This window comes from Dermacentor silvarum, chromosome 2, assembly GCF_013339745.2.
Source record: "Dermacentor silvarum isolate Dsil-2018 chromosome 2, BIME_Dsil_1.4, whole genome shotgun sequence".
NCBI classification, from domain to species: Eukaryota; Metazoa; Arthropoda; class Arachnida; order Ixodida; family Ixodidae; genus Dermacentor; species Dermacentor silvarum.
The window spans coordinates 102122305-102140668 of record NC_051155.1 but is presented as its reverse complement, the minus strand read 5'-3'; the positions used below and the strand labels follow the sequence as shown (position 1 = coordinate 102140668).

The 18364-nt window shown below is 46.9% G+C and overlaps 2 protein-coding genes across 3 annotated transcripts in view; one reads left to right on the top strand and one right to left on the bottom strand.

Moving 5' to 3' along the window:
- LOC119440254 (probable ATP-dependent RNA helicase DDX43) overlaps nucleotides 1-17184 on the top strand; it is a 77894-nt gene extending 60710 nt beyond the window's left edge. Inside the window, exon 4 of the mRNA XM_037705180.2 lies at nucleotides 17056-17184. The gene's annotated coding sequence lies outside the window, so the exon portion shown is untranslated. The remainder of the gene's footprint in view (nucleotides 1-17055) is intronic.
- The window catches only part of LOC119441650 (probable ATP-dependent RNA helicase DDX43), a 211266-nt gene that overhangs the window by 168954 nt on the left and 23948 nt on the right, over nucleotides 1-18364 (bottom strand). The window contains exon 1 of one of the 2 annotated variants that reach the window (XM_049661500.1): nucleotides 17075-17602. The exons of the other annotated variant lie outside the window; for it this stretch is intronic. Within the exon in view, the coding sequence (XP_049517457.1) occupies nucleotides 17075-17555 (481 nt within the window). The 5' untranslated portion in view covers nucleotides 17556-17602. Of the gene's footprint in view, nucleotides 1-17074; nucleotides 17603-18364 lie in introns of those variants that run through there. 2 annotated transcript variants of the gene reach the window in all.

The window sequence follows — 18364 nt, the reverse complement described above, 5'->3', positions numbered from 1 at the left end:
AACTTACGAGTGGGATTAGAGGTACTTTGAAGCGCTTTGCAAGTAGGGTGTGAAATATTTGTGGTATTTATAGTAGATTGCATAATCAAACTTCTAGCAGAAAATTCTCATTGGATAAATGGTTATAACCCTGAATACGTGTTTCATTGTACCTTACTTCTGCAACGCAACCTGCAGCTCACCAGCCGATGCTGTCCCTTTGAATGCTTATGTGCAGCTATTCTCGGTGCAATAAGCCAAAGTTGGGCCTTTATATCAATGGACAGAAACAGAATAAGTACAGACAGTCGTAATGTAACGTGAGCTGCAGGCAGTTAAGAATTAATTCTGGGAGCTTGAAGTATCTGTTGTATTGCCAAAGTGAGTACCTGGCAGAGAAGCGAGAAGATGAGGGCTTTGCAGAAACCCGAAGAACAGCACACCGTGTGTTTAAGCATCTAGGGAAGTTGTTAAATGTGGAAGAGACACTAAACTGCCAGATTAGTGATCGAAATGCACTGATGAGTACGTTAATATGTGCACGTTTCACGCACCAGTTATTGTGTAGCTCTTTGTTTGAAGTCATCCCTAGGTAATACGATTGCTTTGGTACATTAAACTCAAGGACTTAATTTGATTTGGACACCATTGTCTCTGCTGTTTCCGTGTTGGTTGAATTACCACATGGCCAGCTCCGGCTCATTCCACTTTCAAGTTTCCGTCCAATAGCTTCTGTGTGAGCTTCAGTGTATGAGCTTTTCCTGAGATACTGATTGTCTCAAAAGAGCGCGTAATCAAACGCGCGCGGCATGTCACGCAAGCCAGCGAAAGAAACATGCCAGGCCCGTGGCAGCTTCAACAGAGGGCGAGAGCGGATACGCCTCAAACAGGCAACGCGACCAACGGCGTCTAGACGTCTAGAAGAGAGAGCGCAGGTGCCGAGGCCCTTACCCGGCGAGTCGAGAGAGAAAGAGATTACTACAGCGTGAGCGTGCGCCAACAGGATGAGTCATCACCCCCCCCCCCTCGACGACGCTCCGACGGCGGCGGTCGAAGATGCAAGAATTGACTAGAAGATTCCCAGGCTTAATTTGACCATGCTACGGTATCCCGACTCCAACCGAAGGTTCGAGAAAGACCGTCGAAGGCTATAAAAACGGCGTGCGAGAATCAGAGTAGTTCAACTTCAGACCGCTCTGGTAAAGAGATGTAACGTGAAGACTGACCGTCTGCGGAAGAGGACTCCCCGGCAATCTAGTCGATGAGTTCATCGAGCGTCTGCATTTCCGCTAGAAGTTCCTTCTTCGAGATTTGCCCCGAGCTACGCCGAGATCGTCCGACTCCAAGGCCAGCATGGTGAATGGAATTGGACACTTAGTGTTCCTATTCATTTTGTACATTACGTGTTGGAGTTGTTGACAAAAGTCAAAGCTAGTTGGGAAAACTCTGGCACCGATCTAGGCAGCGACCACTATATAATACAAATAGGTATAGGCATGCCGAAACAAGAGACTAGAACCTTTCGGTGCACCGACTGGGACCTTTTTAGGATAGTTAGAGCAAAGAGACTAGAATCGAAACCGATAGAAGCGGGCAGACAGTCCTTCCAGACCTGGGTCAAACAGCTCGAAGAGGACCTCAGGGAGGCCACTAAAGAAATTAAGACCGAAGAAAACATAGAGAGCATAGACAGTAGGCTCGCGCATCTGATCGAGGCCAAACAATCCATCCTGCAAAGATGGAAAACGCAAAGACTGAACCGAAGGCTCAGGAAAAAGATAGCTTTGCTAAACAGACAGATCGAGGAGCATTCGAGAACACTCACGAAACAACAGTGGGACGAAGTTTGCCATTTGGCAGACGGCAGAATCAAACATGGGGGAAGTTGGAACCTCCTCAAACTGAACGAAAGCGAAACTAAGTCAAACAAGCGAACGGCAATTGCAAAACTAGTACATCAGGTCAGCCAGTACAGTACTCAAGAGGTAGTCATGAGACAGCTAGCGGGAAAATATCTCCCTCTCAAACAACCGGGCGATAGCGACGAACGCGTAGAGTACTTGGGAGGACCGTGCGAGGAAATGGACCGCGATTTCACCGAGGGTGAAGTACGGGCCGCACTCCATCTCTTTAGTAGATCGGCAGCCGGACCCGACGGTATTACCAATAAACTCTTAATGAATCTAGACGACGCCTCGATCACTTTCTTGACGGGTCATTTCAACGAGTTGTGGAGAATGGAGACTATCCAGAGGAATGGAAGATGGCCAACACCATTCTCATACCCAAACCGGGCAAACCGCTCCATCTGGATAACCTCCGTCCAATCTCTCTTACATCTTGCCTAGGTAAAGCTATGGAGCACGTTATTCTCAACAGACTCACTAGATACGTCGAGCAAAACGACATACTCCCGTATAACCTGATCGGTTTCCGCCCCGGTCTATCGACTCAAGACGCCATGCTCCTGATCAAACACCAGTTCATACAAGTTAGCCCGGTGCACGCGAGAGCGCTCCTGGGACTAGACGTCGAAAAAGCTTTTGATCGCATAGAGCACAAGGCCATCCTCGAGGTCCTCTCCGAGCTGGGGTTGTGCGAGAGGCTTTTCAGCGTAGTCAAGGCGTTTCTCGGCGGTAGGCAAGCGAGCCTCACGCTAGGAGAACTAAAATCGAAGGTGATGAATCTGGGAAACAGGGGCACCCCGCAGGGGGCCGTGCTCTCGTCCATGTTATTTAATCTAGCAATGACCAGAGTCGCGAGGAAACTGGAGCGTATAGAAGGTATACACTTTGCCATATACGCCGATGACATAGCCATATGGAGCGCCAAAGGTAACGTAGGCCAAACGGAGACTAGACTGCAGGAGAGCATACACACCGTGGAAAGCACACTAGGCGAGATGGGACTAAACTGTTCGGCGGCAAAATCGGAGCTTTTGGTCCTAAAGCATCGAGGCAGGGGTCCAAGACCCAGGGGCTACGTCCCCGGGGAGGAACCCAAGATTATCTTACGCTGTCACGACGGATCCGCGATCAAGCAGGTCGAAAAGATTATAATTTTAGGCTTCCACATAGCAGCGGGAGGTACCAACCTCAATGCCATTCAACACATTTCAAACAAAACGGACCAAGTCATCAGGTTACTAAGGAGAATCACCAACAGACACAGGGGCCTGGGTGAGGACAGCGCTATAAGGCTAGTGCACGCCTTCGCTCTCTGTCACTTCACCTACGTGGCAGGTCTACTCAAATGGTCGCAGGCCGAACTGAACAAGCTCAACACTATGATCAGGAAGTTAGTCAAGGCTACCCTAGGTATACCCAACAGCACCTCGAACGTGAAGCTCATGAACCTAGGCGTACACAATACGATAGAAGAGATGGCGGAAGCGCAACAGATGGCGCAGCAGGAAAGACTGACGAAAACGCGAGCGGGCAGGCTTATACTCAAAGCAATAGGGACAGACCCCAATAGATCGAGGAACCTGAAGGAGGCCGAGGTAGAGTTGAGCGCGGACCTTAGAGACGGGATCAGAACCACCCCCCTCCCGAGAAACATGCACCCAGAACACAATGTTAGCAGGAGAAAAGCAGAGCGAAAGCTTCGTTGAAAGAAATTGAACAGCTAGGACAACAGGCGGCCCTCGTAGACGCTGCCTGGGTCAAAGGCAGCGACCACCACGGCCGTGGTGGTCGACAGCCAGGGAGAGGTACGGGACGCCGTCACCATCTTCACTAAGGATTCCACGGTAGCGGAGCAAGCCGCGATTGCTCTAGCCATCAGGAACCGTAAATGGTCTTTCATTTATAGCGATTCAAAAGCAGCAATTAAGAGCTTTGACAAAGGCTATGTCGCTGGGACTGCGGCTAAAATTATCCACAAGGTAGAAACTATCAAAACTGAAATCCGCTGGTTTCCTGCACATATGGGGCAAGTGGACGAGGCTCGGCTCAACCTCAACGAGGTGACGAATGACCTGGCACGAGGACTTGCTTGCCGTGCCGGTCAAAACCGAACCGACGCCCACTACCATTCCAGGGATCATAAAGATCATTTACTAACTTACAACGACATCACTAAGTATACTACTACTTGGGGCGTAGGCAATTCCCACTGCCACACGTAAAGTTGAACAGGGCTCAGGCAGTCACGCTACGTACGTTTACTGCAAACCGGGACGTACCCAACTCCCTATTTCGTAAATAAAATTCACCCCGAAAGAGAAATTAGGAAAGAATGTAACGTGTGCGATGGCATCATTGAAATCAGACACATGCTGGCGGGCTGTCCCGCGACTCTCGCCGACCCCGACGAAAAATGGCTTTACTGGCACAAGACGATGTCAAGCTCTTCTTATCAAGATCAACTACGGGCTGTCCAGAGGGTCCATGATTGCGCCATAAGGCTCGGCCTGACGGTGCCGACGTGGACGCGGCCCGCCTCGGTCTGAGACAACCGAGCTTAAGGACTCTAATAAAGTTTTGTGAATGAATGAATTACGTGTTGGACTCTTAGTGCTTGTCGTTAATTATTTCCTGTGTTTTGTGAATACCCATCTGAATTGTGTTGTGCCTAGCATAAGTGTGCAAGTATGTGTGTAACTGTCTTGTATGAAGAATATATTTTGCGTTTTGACAACTCTGGGCTCTGACTCGGTCTTTGCACAGCAACGGGCGTTCGCTGGCGCACCAGAGGGCCCATTTTAATTGTCTTTGCTTTCGTGGGATTACTTTCGGAAGCTGATAAGTCGGCTTTGGAATTTGGTCCGGCGTCTGCACCTCGTTCACGGGGTGTGTGACAGTGACATTGCAATATCCTTTTATTTCAAGCAGAAAGAAGGGGCTTTGCAATTCATATCTTGTACCATCATCCCCTGCCATGCATACAATTTGCTCAGATGCAGCCATGCTTTGAGTGAAAGCTCTACCTTTCTGGCTAGGGTAATGTAAGTACATGGTAATGACACCTGTGAAATTTGGCAAGAAGGTCCACAGCAAAGATGCACTTGGCGACTGTTGATATCATGCATTGAAAGTTTTTCAGTACACAATTCTGTGTAGGCAGTCGACTGGGGAGCAGAGGTGCAGCCTTGCAATGGTGGAGGCTGCTAGCATTGTACTTGAAAAAGGGTACACATCTCAGTACAACCTGCAATGGAGCAGTGGCAACGGGCCTGTCTAAGCAGCACAGTGTTCAGTGCAAGCTCAAGCTGCACGAGCACATATACCACTTGGTGTAGCTTTTGTTTCGCAATGAGAGTTTTGGTAGCGTAAGAAAGAACTCAGCGGCAGCAAACAGAGGAAAACATAAGCTACATGTAAAAATGCCAGAGACCATCAGCACAAGTTGTAACGTGATAATTTATTTACAGGAAAAGTGACGAGGCTTGCTGTAGCTTGATATTCTGCACGGGGGAAAGAAGAGATGAAATGGCAAGGAGGGAGGATGAAGGAGAAAGAAAAAAATACACTTCTGTAAAAGGACATGATTCTGCTATTCCCTTGTCCAGCTGCATGTCCAGTCCCACATCATGCAGCTGTACGATAACATGACTCTCATTGTCTGCCTCGCCAGTTATACGGTCAGGGCATGTGCTCACAGCCTTGATGCAGTGGTTGCACTACAGGACGGCGAGTGGACAAGATTGTGAGTAGCATACTTCAGAAAGATCGAGAACACATGCATACATATTGGGAATGGAGCACCAACAAAGATGAAGAAGATACAGATTGGTGAAGTTTGTCACATGATCAACAAAAGCTCATGGATGTGTAAGTTGCTTTGTAGTTTCATTGGGAAAAATGCTATACTTTCTTTAAAGCACACGAAGCATTGTATTATTTTAAACAGCTTTAAGCAGCACAACACGAGGCACAACAAAAGAACCACGAGGCAGATTAGTAACCAAATGTTTTATTTCTGGGAGCGATATGTAAAGCCATGCGAAAAGAATACACATGAAAAAGAAAAAAAAACAATCATGACGGATATTCTATTTCTTTGTTCGATAGGGAGAGTGACGGTGAACTGACGCATATGTGTCACCGCGTGTAAATATCGAGAATGCGTCAAAGGTTCTCGTGTGTGCGCTGTTCGTGGTCTCCAAAACGAGAAGTGTGGCGTGCCGGTGCCTGTGAACACCGAAAATTGTTCCCTCGCTTGCCACACACCCTGTAACCCAAGTTGGCGAGAGGTTAATTGAAGAGCGGCATTCAAGCGCAGCTTGCTGAAGCGTTGGCGTGAAAGGCGTTGATTGAAAAGCAGAACGTACCCAGTGCATTTGTGGCACAGCCTGCTAAAGCGTCGGGTTGCCGTTTTTGAGGAACCCACGTGACCTGGGTTCGATTCCACCAAGCATTGCAGTCGCCTTTTTGTCATTTTAGAGCAGCACATTCCCAGTGGCAGATACCTCGTTACCCAAGTTGGCATCAAAGAGGCACATAACCAGTATCCCAAGTCCCACATCTCGCATCTAAAGCGACCCACGTCGGCGTGAAAGAGGTTCTTTGAAGAGTAGCATGTATGTACACGTTCCTCCTCCTTCGCAGCCGACTTGAGAACTCGGGCGATACGGCGAAGGAGGACACCTCGGCGCAGCGTCCCGGTCGGGGCCTAGTTAACTACCAACAACCCAATGCGTCCCGCCCATATGTTGAAGTGATCGTGGTGCCAGTCAAAGATGTTGCCGGGATCATAGGCAGAGGTGGTTCCAGGATCCGTGAGCATCCGGATTTCAGTGGTGCGTGCATGTGGGTCAAGAAAGACGACGCAGATAATTACTTTGAGATCCAGATCGAGCTCTCTGGCCCTGAAGAGGTGCATCGCAAGGGCCGCAAGCTCAACGGCGCGATCGTCTATCCTCCGGAAGAACCAGTATGCTCCAGCAAATGCGAGGAACCAGCCGCCTTTGCTCGACTGGGACAAGCTGCTTGCCAAGAGTGACGAAGAAGCGCTGGGCCTCTCTCGCACCGATAATCAAACATTTTTATGTTGAAGATCCTCAAGTTGCGTCTATGTCCGTAGAGGAGGTGGCGGCCTTCAGAGCAGCCAACAACAATACAGTTGTCAAGTACTTGGGCCCAGAGCAACAGCCGCCACCAGACGTAGCAACTAACCCCGTGACAACGTTCGAGCAGGCGTTTTCAAACTATCCAGAAATCTTAGACGAGATGTACAAAACAAGTTCACGAAGCCGTCTCCAATACAGAGCCAGGCCTGGCTAATCCTGCTTCAAGGTCAAGGCCTCATCGGAATCGCACAGACAGGTACAGGGAAGACTCTGGCATTGCTGCTGCCAGCCATGATTCACATCGGCAGCCAGCCTGTTCCGAGGGAGGAGGTTGCGCCAGTCGCCAAGGTGGTGGTTTCCGGCAGGAAGGAGGTGGTGGCAGTTGGGGTGGCAGCAAGGAGCAAATAAACTGGTGCTCAGCCTAAGCAACCCTGCGTGCTGCATCTTTGCTTAGGCTGAGCAGGTAGCGGAGAGAGCACTTTTCCCTCCACCTCTGGACGTATGCAACGTAGCCTACCGGCATTCGCACTTCCAGGTGGCAGTTTGCATGTTTCTTGCACTGTCTTAGTGCCTGTAGCTCCTGGATGCATGGAAAATAAAAAAAAAATAAAGCAGCGTTAAACGAAGGTAAGGGCTGTTCAAAAGGGAATATGGGATAAAAATTGAGGCACCTTGCGAGGCATGCTAGGCAAACTTATGCTGAGGTGCTATGAGCCACAAGTACGCAGGCATCCATTGCATGGAATTCATCTGGTGGCGAAATGCTGCAGGCTAGTGCGACACAACTAGGTTGACAATAAGGCTTACCGCAAACACTACATAAAAAGATGAGAGAAGGAATTTGTCCTGTCACCTCCTTGTGTTTTGTTTGCCGTAAGCTTTATCATGAATTAGTACCAATGAATGCATTCATTGAGAGGCTAGTTGGTAAGTTGTCGCTTTCAGTACCACTACAATATCTGTACAATTGGGAAGAAGTAGTTTTTCCGTTTTTGCAAGAGAGTAGCTATTGCTGTCATTGGCAGGCTTGAAGAATATGACTAAAGGAATTTTGTTACTGCCTTAGGCAATTATTGCCTGTTACACCTGTTTCCTTCATTCAAAATACACGTGCTGTACCTTTACTGTGCATGCGCTGTTGCCAATTTCCATGTTCTGCCGCTTCTGTGTGTGCATGCTTACATTTTTTTTTGGTGGGAATTCTCCAATGACCCCAGTTGCCACAACTCAGAAGCGTCAACGTGCTTTAAACATGCCGATGTTGTAGGTAGCCACATATACAGGATCTGCATAAAAAATAATCGAAACAGGTGAAATGGTTGTTGCTCTAATTATTACATTTTTGTTGCCACTACAGCTATGACCCTCTGGAAAAAAGCAATCAACAGTTGCACTTAGAAAGTGTGTTAGGTGAGGTCGGCTTTTTGTATTTTGATCACTGTCACACAGGAATGTGTGAGCATGCTTGAGGCCAGATTAAATGAAGAATCAAGGGCCATTAAATGCATGCCATGTTCAGTCACTCTAGTTTCTTCTAGTTGGCGTCTTGTTTTGTACTTTGGTAGACTCTGGAAAAAAGCTCAATGCATACTTAATTGAGAATATAAAATGCTTATTTAACGTGGCTACAAGATTGTGCTCCGAATTAAATGGTAGGGACATCCCCTCAAGTGGAAGCAATTTAGGAAGCCTCCGAAAGTCTTTGCGACTGTGGGGCTCATAAAATTACCGTCACTGCATAGGTGGAAAGTTTTCATTTCCCTCCTGGGGTAGGGAGTGGGGTTGGTGCCCGACTAGCTTTCCAAAACCTACCCATGTGTGTGTATATATACACAACACACACACACACACACACACACACACACACACACACACACACACACATATACCCTTTCCTAGCGATTTTCTTATTCTCGGTTTATGGCAAAAGCAACTATATGGACACTCCAGGCAAATTTTCGCTGTTGTCGTCGCCGTGATCTTGTGTATTAAATCCAAAAGCCATATAAAAGAGCTACCCATACACTGTGGGTGCAGGAAAAAGCACGCAACAGTGAGCCGAAAAAGATGGCAGCTTGATTGGCATTATTTTCCCACGCGCTGAATATCCGTGTGTTGTAGGTCACATAATTAAATGCAAATGGGAAGGAGAGCACACGTCTTCTCCTCTAGCCCTGCCGCACCTGTGAATGACTATGCGTGGTTGACGCTTATGCAGCCCGTGTGCCATATCTAATTGTTGGTAATTATTGGTGGGTGCAATATGAAGGGCGAGCAGGGATGGCTGCTAACTTCATGCGCGCTGTCTTCCTTGCCGGGCTGTCCTTCCGCACCCCTTCAGAGACAGAGGTTATTGCAGATCACTGACAGAGGACGTCAGTAGTGGAGATGAAAATAGGCCAATAATGATGATGAATCTAATTTTCGGAGTTGCGGCGAATCACGTGGCTGTACGAACCATTCACCTCCGCTGCCGGCGTTCTTCATAATGCTTGCATTGTGAAAGCAGGTGCTCGAAGTCATCCAGTGAGGTATTTACAGGTTTACATGGTCCATACATTACAGTATGCTTGCTATTTTAATTTTAGATTAATGTTTACTACAATTTATATGGCCACTATAACACGTACAGACTCGATCGTATAAGGGCCGTATTTTTCTGTCGCTATTTTGAGGGGTTTTTCATGGGACCGGGCCGTTTGACCTCATTTTGCCAACTATAAGTATGAAATCCACCGTAAACCTCCGCGATCGCCTCCTCTCGACATTCGGTAGTGACGCGCGAATGTATGCTGCGCGCAACAATTTGCTGTTGAGCCCGATCAGAATCAACGCACTGAACGCCATTGCTTCTCGGTTGGATGTCCTTTTTTTGAAGTGAAAGCTTCATTACGCTACCTCGGCGACTCAACAGTTTTCACCTTGAGAGCTAGAGGTCAAACCATAAGAGAGTATTAAGGCGAGTTTATAGTCCGACGTTATCGGCACGCGGGCGAGCATCATCAGACGCCGGGCGCGTCGGAGCACGTTGGCCGAGCATCCGGTTACGTTGGCGGCGCCAGTACGTCGAACCATCGGTCGAACTATAGTAGCTGTTGTTCTCGCCAACATGACATAGCGTGTGCACGTGTTCACGCTAAGTCGGACTATATTTAGGCCTTTACGGAGCCCTGAAAGGAGACATTGCCGCCGTTCACCAGAGTAGAGTTGGGCCCGGCTGCATGTTGCAACCAAGTCTCACTACTTTACTGATCATTGCAGTGTCTTCATAGGCATAAAAAATGATAAATAAACACTGTATTCATTGCAAACATGTCTGTATATCGTTGCGAAACCACACCTCGCCCACAGCTCGACAATGAGCCAGGCCATTGAAGCTCTCGCTATCAACCAGGGTTAACAAAAGCTAAACCACACCATTTTTTTTAAATGTTGGCTGTCAAGTTGGGGGTGCGGCCCTTACACGAGCACGGCCTTTACACGGATTTACAGGGTAATAATCTTCCTTGTGTAATTGTCTTTTACTTTGCCATCACTAATACTGCTTCGCCTTCACGACCAAACTGCATTCTTTTTTTTAGTACTTTGAGTCCGAGTATAAGCGCTGCTAAGCACGACTGCTAGACTTCTATTTATTCTGATGTCGAGTGAATCCGGCTTGGCATCATTTCAGTTAGTGAGTGAATTCTATATACAAGGTGTTTCAGCGAACACTTCCATAATTTCTCAAAGGTTGCCTGTGGCAGATAGCACAATTCTAGTTCATGAACTTGCCTACTCGAAGAGGTGGACATTGCACAAAAAATGGAAATGCATAATCGACTAATTAACAAAATTAACCAATTATGTATTTACCTAATTACCTTATGGCCCATGCCGTAATTTACAAATTCTAGCCGTGGAGTTTGGATCCACTTGGAACTAATTCTCAGGCCCGACGCCAGTGTCGAGATATTCTCTAACTTTGTGGAGAAATGCATTGGCATGCCAGTCACTTTCTTAAAAAAAAAACATCGTTTTATGTATCGAAGGACAAAAGTATGAATAGAAGTATAAATTATGGGCTTTTACGTGCCAAAACCTTGATCTGATTATGAGGCACACCGTAGTGGAGGACTGGAATAATTTGACCACCTGGGGATCTTTAACGTGCACCCAAATCTAAGTATACGGGTGTTCTAGCATTGCACCCCCATCGAAATGCAACTGCCGTGGCCGTGATTTGATTCCACGACCTCATACTTAGCAGTCCGACACCATAGCCACTAAGCAACCACGGCGTGTAAGCACAAAAATAACTCAGTGATGTGATTGGCCGAGGCCGTTTTGGAGCAGCTTCTCAGAGCAGCCAAAAGTGCGTTTTGGAGCAGGAAAACGAGCTTTTGGAGCATCTAAATGCGTATTTCCAAGTGGGAAAATTGCCTTTGAGAGACGCAAGAGGGATTACAGAAGCAGGGAGCCCAATTCAATGGGAAACAAGCACATTTTTACCAAGAATTATTTAGCTCAACATAATGCTGTGGCGCTAAAGCATGCGAATCCCATGCATGATGGCAAAGTAATGACGCCAAAACTAGATGATGAAGCTGTGATGACAATCGTATGACCATTACAGCATCCCGACGATAGTATGACCACAAACCTCTCTAAATCTCTACTTTAGCTTTCCAGTGTGCAAGAGGCTGGGCGCTAAAATGGCGGGAACTATAGAAGCGGACATGGAGACGGAAATTTGGGCAACTCAACCACAGCAGAGCGTTAGGAGTGCGCAATGCTCGCTCGCTAAGCTACACCAGCCGAAAACAGCAAAACGGCAGCATTGCAATGAAGAGAAACAAGCTGAGTAGCCTGTGCAACGAGTTGCCCCCATTTACCAAAAATTTCAGCCATAATGAACCCACTTGACCAAAACACAGGAAAGTCACATCGCAAAAAGGTTTTGCTGCACCAGCAGAACGCTTGTCCATATAGTGTTATTATGAAAGTTGTGTGCTCTCACCTCCTAGTTTTGAAAGCGCCATTTCAGCAATGGCCGGAGCCACCACATTTTAAGCACGTAGCAGCCCTACTCTTGCACACACCTTTTACATCCTCCATGTGCACATGAGTACGTGTGAGGAATGATGTCGCTTGTTAGATTAGCTGGTTTTTAAAATAGCAGAAAAGACCTTTTGGAGCAGCTTTGGAGCGCATTATCGGAAATGTATCAGGATGTAGCAGGATTGGCCTTTTGAAGCAGTTTGGAGGAATTGGAGCAGCAATCACATCACTGATTAACTGTAACACCAATGCATTTCTCCGCAATGTTTGGGAATTAATATCTTTGAAACTGGTGCCATCCGGAATTTAGTTCCTAGTGCATCCGCCTTCCAAACTCCACGGCTAGAATTTGTAAATTGCGACATGGTCCATAAGTAAATATGTTAAAAACCTAATTGGTGAATTTTTGTTAATTAGTCTATTATGCATTTCAATTTTTGTGCAAGTAATGTCCGCCTTTTCGTGTAGACCAGCTCATAAACTAGAATTGTGTTATCTGCCACAGGCAACCTTTAAATATTTTTTGAAAGCATTTGCTGAAAGACCCCGTATTTATGGCCTCTGAATGCAAGAGGCGATGTTTCCATCCCTAATGCGTAAATGTTGTAAATAATTAGAAGAGCCTCTTTTTTTCCTTTTTCTTTTTGTCACCAGTCATTGATTAGCATTGCCTACTGAAAAGAGAATCAATATCGAGACACATATCACTCACATGCTTTGCACACGCCGTTGATAGAAGACTCTGCCGAAGGGGTCACTGAAGTCTGCAGGTTTTTTTCAGGGTCAAAAAAAGCATGCAAAGCAATTTGAAGTGAGGTGAACATACATCAACATATTCATTCCCTAGGCACTGTAGGCTATCCATTTACCTAGTTGGCTACCTCATTCCCTTTAAAAAATATAGCGGAAATTTAAAAAATGTTCAAGTAATGAAACATGGATAAGGTAGCCGACGCTGGTGCTTCTAATGTGCTTGTCCTCCTATTGTCAGGATTTGCCGAAGTAAAGCGAAATATAAATTAAAAGCCGCGCACGTCCGCGCCAACAACGATGCCATAAGCTTTTAGCCACAACAAAAGTGAAAAGGTAGAGGCAACGCAAAAGAATGCTTAAATTATGTGGGTAACAGAACTCCGGTAATGACACTTTAGGGGCGGGGGGTGCTCTGCCCCCCCCGAGAAAACTCCGGAGGGGGTTCGAGCCCCGGAGCCTCCCCCCCCCGTAGTCGGCGCCTATGGGTCACTTTGTGTGCAGCTCATGGCTTGTAATAAGTTAATGCAATTTTTGCCATACATGCACAGCAATTATATTAAGCACTGCTGAGTCGTGCCTAATAATAGGTGAAGCGTAAACTCGTAAAGGCTCATGGGAAACGTCGTCTGCTCGGCGCTTCCAGTTCAACCGCTGACTGTTCCAGCACACGATTCTCCGTTCGCGGGGCCGGTTGCGCTTGCTCTCTCTGCACTTTCATCACAAGGTATCGCCCACGATGCAAATATCTAGAGCCCGTGACGGTCGCATCGATGACTGACCATTATATCTGAGCATAGGCAGTCATTTAAAATATTTTGTTATAGCGGAATCGACCGAACATGTGAATTGGGTATGCGTGCTGTTGCAGTCGCGGTTTTATCCTGAACGACGAATCGCACTTTCTTGTTCTCAAGTGAATTCTGTTCGGATCAACAATGTGAGTGATCTCGTAACATTTCAATCGTGAATATCAGATTTGTGCTAGAGCCCGTTGTATACACTCACGTGTTTGCCTTTCGTAGTCCTTGATAAATCGCGTTGAGCAAGCCCCCTCACAGCTGAGAACCTTGACTTTCCTTTAAAAAAAATACCTTCCACACGTTTAGCTTTTCGAACTTTTACACCACTGATAACGTAGATGCTTGGACAAGTTGGTATGACATATTAGGAATTTTATATCATTTTACAGCAAACATTTATAGGTTTTGCGACGTTTATCATGCATGTGTTGTTTTCTAAAATAACTTGCTGTCCACGTTACTGATATTTCATGGAACATGCTTAACAACCAAACGTTAAGCACGCGGTCGGCATGGTTTAACAATGTTTTAACCCCCCCCCCCTCCCCTCGTAGTATCTCTTTCTGCAACTTCACCAAAACATTTGTTGTAAAAGCCTAGAGACATTTATACACATTTCAACGCAATCAAAGCTGCAGTATACCCCTTGTGTTTGGGACACTTTGTGATACTTATGTAAGATATGGAACCAGTAGCGCACCCAGGATCTCTGCCACGGGGGTTGAATTTTTGTGGTGGTGGGGGGGAAGCAAGCATATTGCATAATATGCAATTTCCTTGTATATTATGCCAGAGGAATTGAGCAACAAATAAAATGCCTAATAATTATAATAATGACACCAAGGATGATGATGTTTATGTCTCCAGCGTTTTACTCAAAGTAATTTAAGAGTGTTGTACCTTGCTGGTAACTTGGCCTCAGGGAGTTGTAACCCCCCCTTCTCCCTGATGCGGAGTTAACCCCCCCCCCCCCCTCCCTCGTCCAGCCCCACCAGTCCAAACTGTACCTTCAGAGCTCTGTTCACATTGTCATTACAATTCAGGCGGTGGCTTGAGGTCGAATTTTCCTGATTAACAAAAGCACTCTGTCACTGTCTTAACACTCTCACTCCTGAATTACTTTGAGTAAAACGCTTGTAATCAACACGGTGGCAAAACATTTTTACCACCATGCAAACCAGCTCACGTGGTACAGAGTACCTACTTGTCAACTCTCCAGCAAGTGACAAAGCACAGAACGTCAATCATATATGATATCATAAATACTTTCAAGAACTTATTCCTGGCTTATGAAAATGCCATCTATCACTCACTGCTTTCTTGCATGGTTATTCCACAAGGCGTAATATGGTTATAGCGATAGGGCGTAAAAAAAGACACCGTGCTATGGCAACTACTTTTCAGGAGATTTGAGGTCGCGTTCGTACAATCGGGAGATCTAAGCAAAATTCGGGAGGCTCTCGGACAATTTAGGAGAGTTGGCAGGTATGTGTATGCCTTTTGAATTCCTTGATTACGCAATGCCTTTATGACTGCCGGTATCTCTGGCATATAGCTTAATAATTAAAAACATTTTTACATTGAACGGCAGTGTTGAGCTTGGAAATAGGCCAGATGCATTCGTTTAAAGAGGCCCTGAACCACCCCTTGGGCTTGGTGAAATAACATAGTCTGCGTGTAGCATACGCTGCTGTGAACATGTCAGCCAAGTTTTGCTGTCGTATGCGGTGCCTGGAGCTCGCAAGCAGAGCGCGAAGTCACCTTTCTCTCAAATGCCCTCGTTTCAACAGAGCTATGATCCTCACTCTCTTCTGTGTGCTTACTGTGCAATAAAGCACATTCCAATACACGACTGCTATTTGTCGCTGCGGTCGGTTACACCATGGCTGCCGCCACAAGTCCACTGGCAAGGCGCACTGCGGCTCTCTGAGGACAACCGCATTTGGCTAATGTTCAGCGCGGCGTAGGCACCAAAATCAGAAATTTGAACTGCACGCCACGGTGACATTTTGAAGGAGGAGCGTTGTGGCTCCACCACACTCCGCCGTAGCTTTCGCAGTGCAAGGCATTGAAGAAGGAAGGGCGAGCACAACGGAGGCCGTGTTTGATTGCCAATAACTCCGCTTCTGCTGAATGCACTGAACTTTTTTTTTGCGGCAAAGTATTTGTGAAATAGCCTATTTTCACTTCAAATGTCTTTTTCCACTTTGATAAAAAGTGGTTCAGGGCCCCTTTAACCATTAGTTCGCTTACCATGTTGGTGCAAGCATTGCATAACAGCACACAAAATAGGATGTCCCAAGTACAACGGAAAGCTGAGTAATTTCATGTGGATTTATGGTATGGAAAGGCAGGCACTCAGAAAAGATGGCAGATATCAATTTAAAGTTCACACACGTGCGGATACATGCATTTTGCCCACCTTCCTTTTCATGCGAGAATAACCTACGTGGGATAGAACTGACGAAATAATGATTTGAAGCTGAGGATTCTATAGTTCTGGGCAACTTTTTGTGGTAATGAAGGGGGAAAAAATTACAGAGGCAAAGTGTGCTTAAGTATGAATGGTCCTGAAAAAAATTCCTACATTCACTTTTGTGTTAAGCCCATTTCACATGGTGTGATTTTGTCTGCGAATTCGCACTTGCCAATTCGCAGCTGCAGGAAATAGGTCCGCCGGACCCTTCGTGCGTGCGATTTTTCGATGTTTGGCATGCTGAACTTCTCTGCGAAAATGCAGATGCGGTGAAACAGACGACCAAAGGAGGCGGCTCACTTTGTTTATTTTTTAACTACGTTAATAAAACTTTCAGGAGTTTAAATATATTGTTTAGAAACATTCCAGAGTCGTTAATTTAGCAAAAAAAGTTGGTAAAACATACACGAAAGAATATACGAGTTTGCAAACCCTGTGCTACAAGTATGCGAAAAACACAGCTGCCGTGGATCCATGTGAAATGGAATTGCAAATATCGCATCTGCGGAAATTGCAGCTACGAAAAACGCACTGCAAAATCGCACCATGTGAAACGGGCTGTAGTTTAGCTTGGGGACGGGAAAACATTTGCATCTTATTTACAGCAGCAAATTAAACAAAATTTTACTACTACTGCTGTTTTTTTTGCCCTTGGGCAAATGTGGAACAGTCGCACATGGTCACTGTGATTTATATGTTCAGAGAAACAAAGCACTATCAACAAGGAGAAAGGAAACAGGCTAGGAGAGAGCATCACATGACTATCTCCAAGCCTCTCCTCTCGCCGACTACCACCACCGAAGACGCATACTCACTTTATCCCTGGGTAGTGGTATTTCTTTGTTTCCCGCTCAATCTGCTGGGCAAGCTCACGCGTCGGAGCAAGAACCAGACACGAAGGACCTTTCCTCTCCTCCCTCGGAACAGGCTGGCTGTCGATATGAATCAGGGCTGGTAGCAGGAATGCCAGAGTCATCCGTGTACCTGTGTGTGAGATTCCGATGAGGTCTTGACCTTGAAGCAGGATTGGCCAGGCCTGGCTCTGTATTGGAGACGGCTTCGTGAACTTGTTTTTGTAGATCTCGTCGAAGATTTCTGGATAGTTTGAAAACGCCTGCTTGAACGTTGTCAGGGGGTTAGTTCCTACGTCTGGTGGCGGCTGTTGCTCTGGGCCCAAGTACTTGACAACTATATTATTGTTGGCTGCCCCGAAGGCCGCCGCCTCCTGTACTGACATGGACGCAACTTGAGGATCTTCAACGGAAAAATGTTTGATTATCGGTGCGAGAGAGGCCCAGCGCTTCTTCTTCTCTTCGTCACTCTTGGCAAGCAACTTGGGCACAGTTAAGCAAAGGCGGCGGATCTTCGCATTTGCTGGAGCATGCAGATTCTTCCGGAGGATGGGCGATCGCGTCGATGAGCTCGCGGGCCTTGCGACGCGCCTCTTCAGGGTTCGAGAGCTCGATCTTGGTCTCAAAGTCATCAACTGCGTCATCTTTCTTGACCCACATGCGCGCACCACTGGAATCCTTAAGCTCGCGGATCCCGGAACCAGCTCTGCAAATGATCCTGGCAACATATCTTTGACTGGCACCTAGATCACTTCAACGTCTGGGCGCGACGCATTGAGTCGTTGATATTACTCCGGCCACAGCACCGTCCAGACGATACGCCGAGGTTGCCTCCTTCGCCGTAACGCCTGGGTTCTGAAGTCGGCTGCGAAGGAGGAGAAACGTATTCGTCCTCAATACATTCGTAATCTGCACTCTTCGAAGCGGCGTCCATAACAGGGGGTACAGCGTTCCCTGGCCGAACGATATTTGTCTTGGTGCGACGCTCGTCAGACGTAGGCCTTGTGGGCAGTGGCCGTTTCCAGCAAGGTACGATAGGGCGGCCCGTTCAAGATAAAACAGGCCTGGTGACAACGAAATTTTTCCAGGGAAATAAATTTTGGACACTTGCGTGCAAGTAGGCGCAGACGCAAAAATGGACAGCTGCAGCACGTGTTTTGAGTGCGCGGATCCGCGCCGACAAAAGGCCACGAAGAAAAAAAACTGGTATTCATCCGCGCGTCCAATCAATTCGTTAGCACCTTACCTTACGTACTACGTAACAACGCAGCGGACGGACTACGTTCAACACGACAACGCGTGCCTAAAAACTAGATAGTCGAGAAACGTCGTTCACAAAAACATGCACCGTGCTACAGTCTATACCAGCTGCAAGTGTGCGGCCTGCACCCTTGCAGATGTGCGCGCCGCCACCAACACTTCATTACCAAATTTAGGAAAATTTATACGAAAT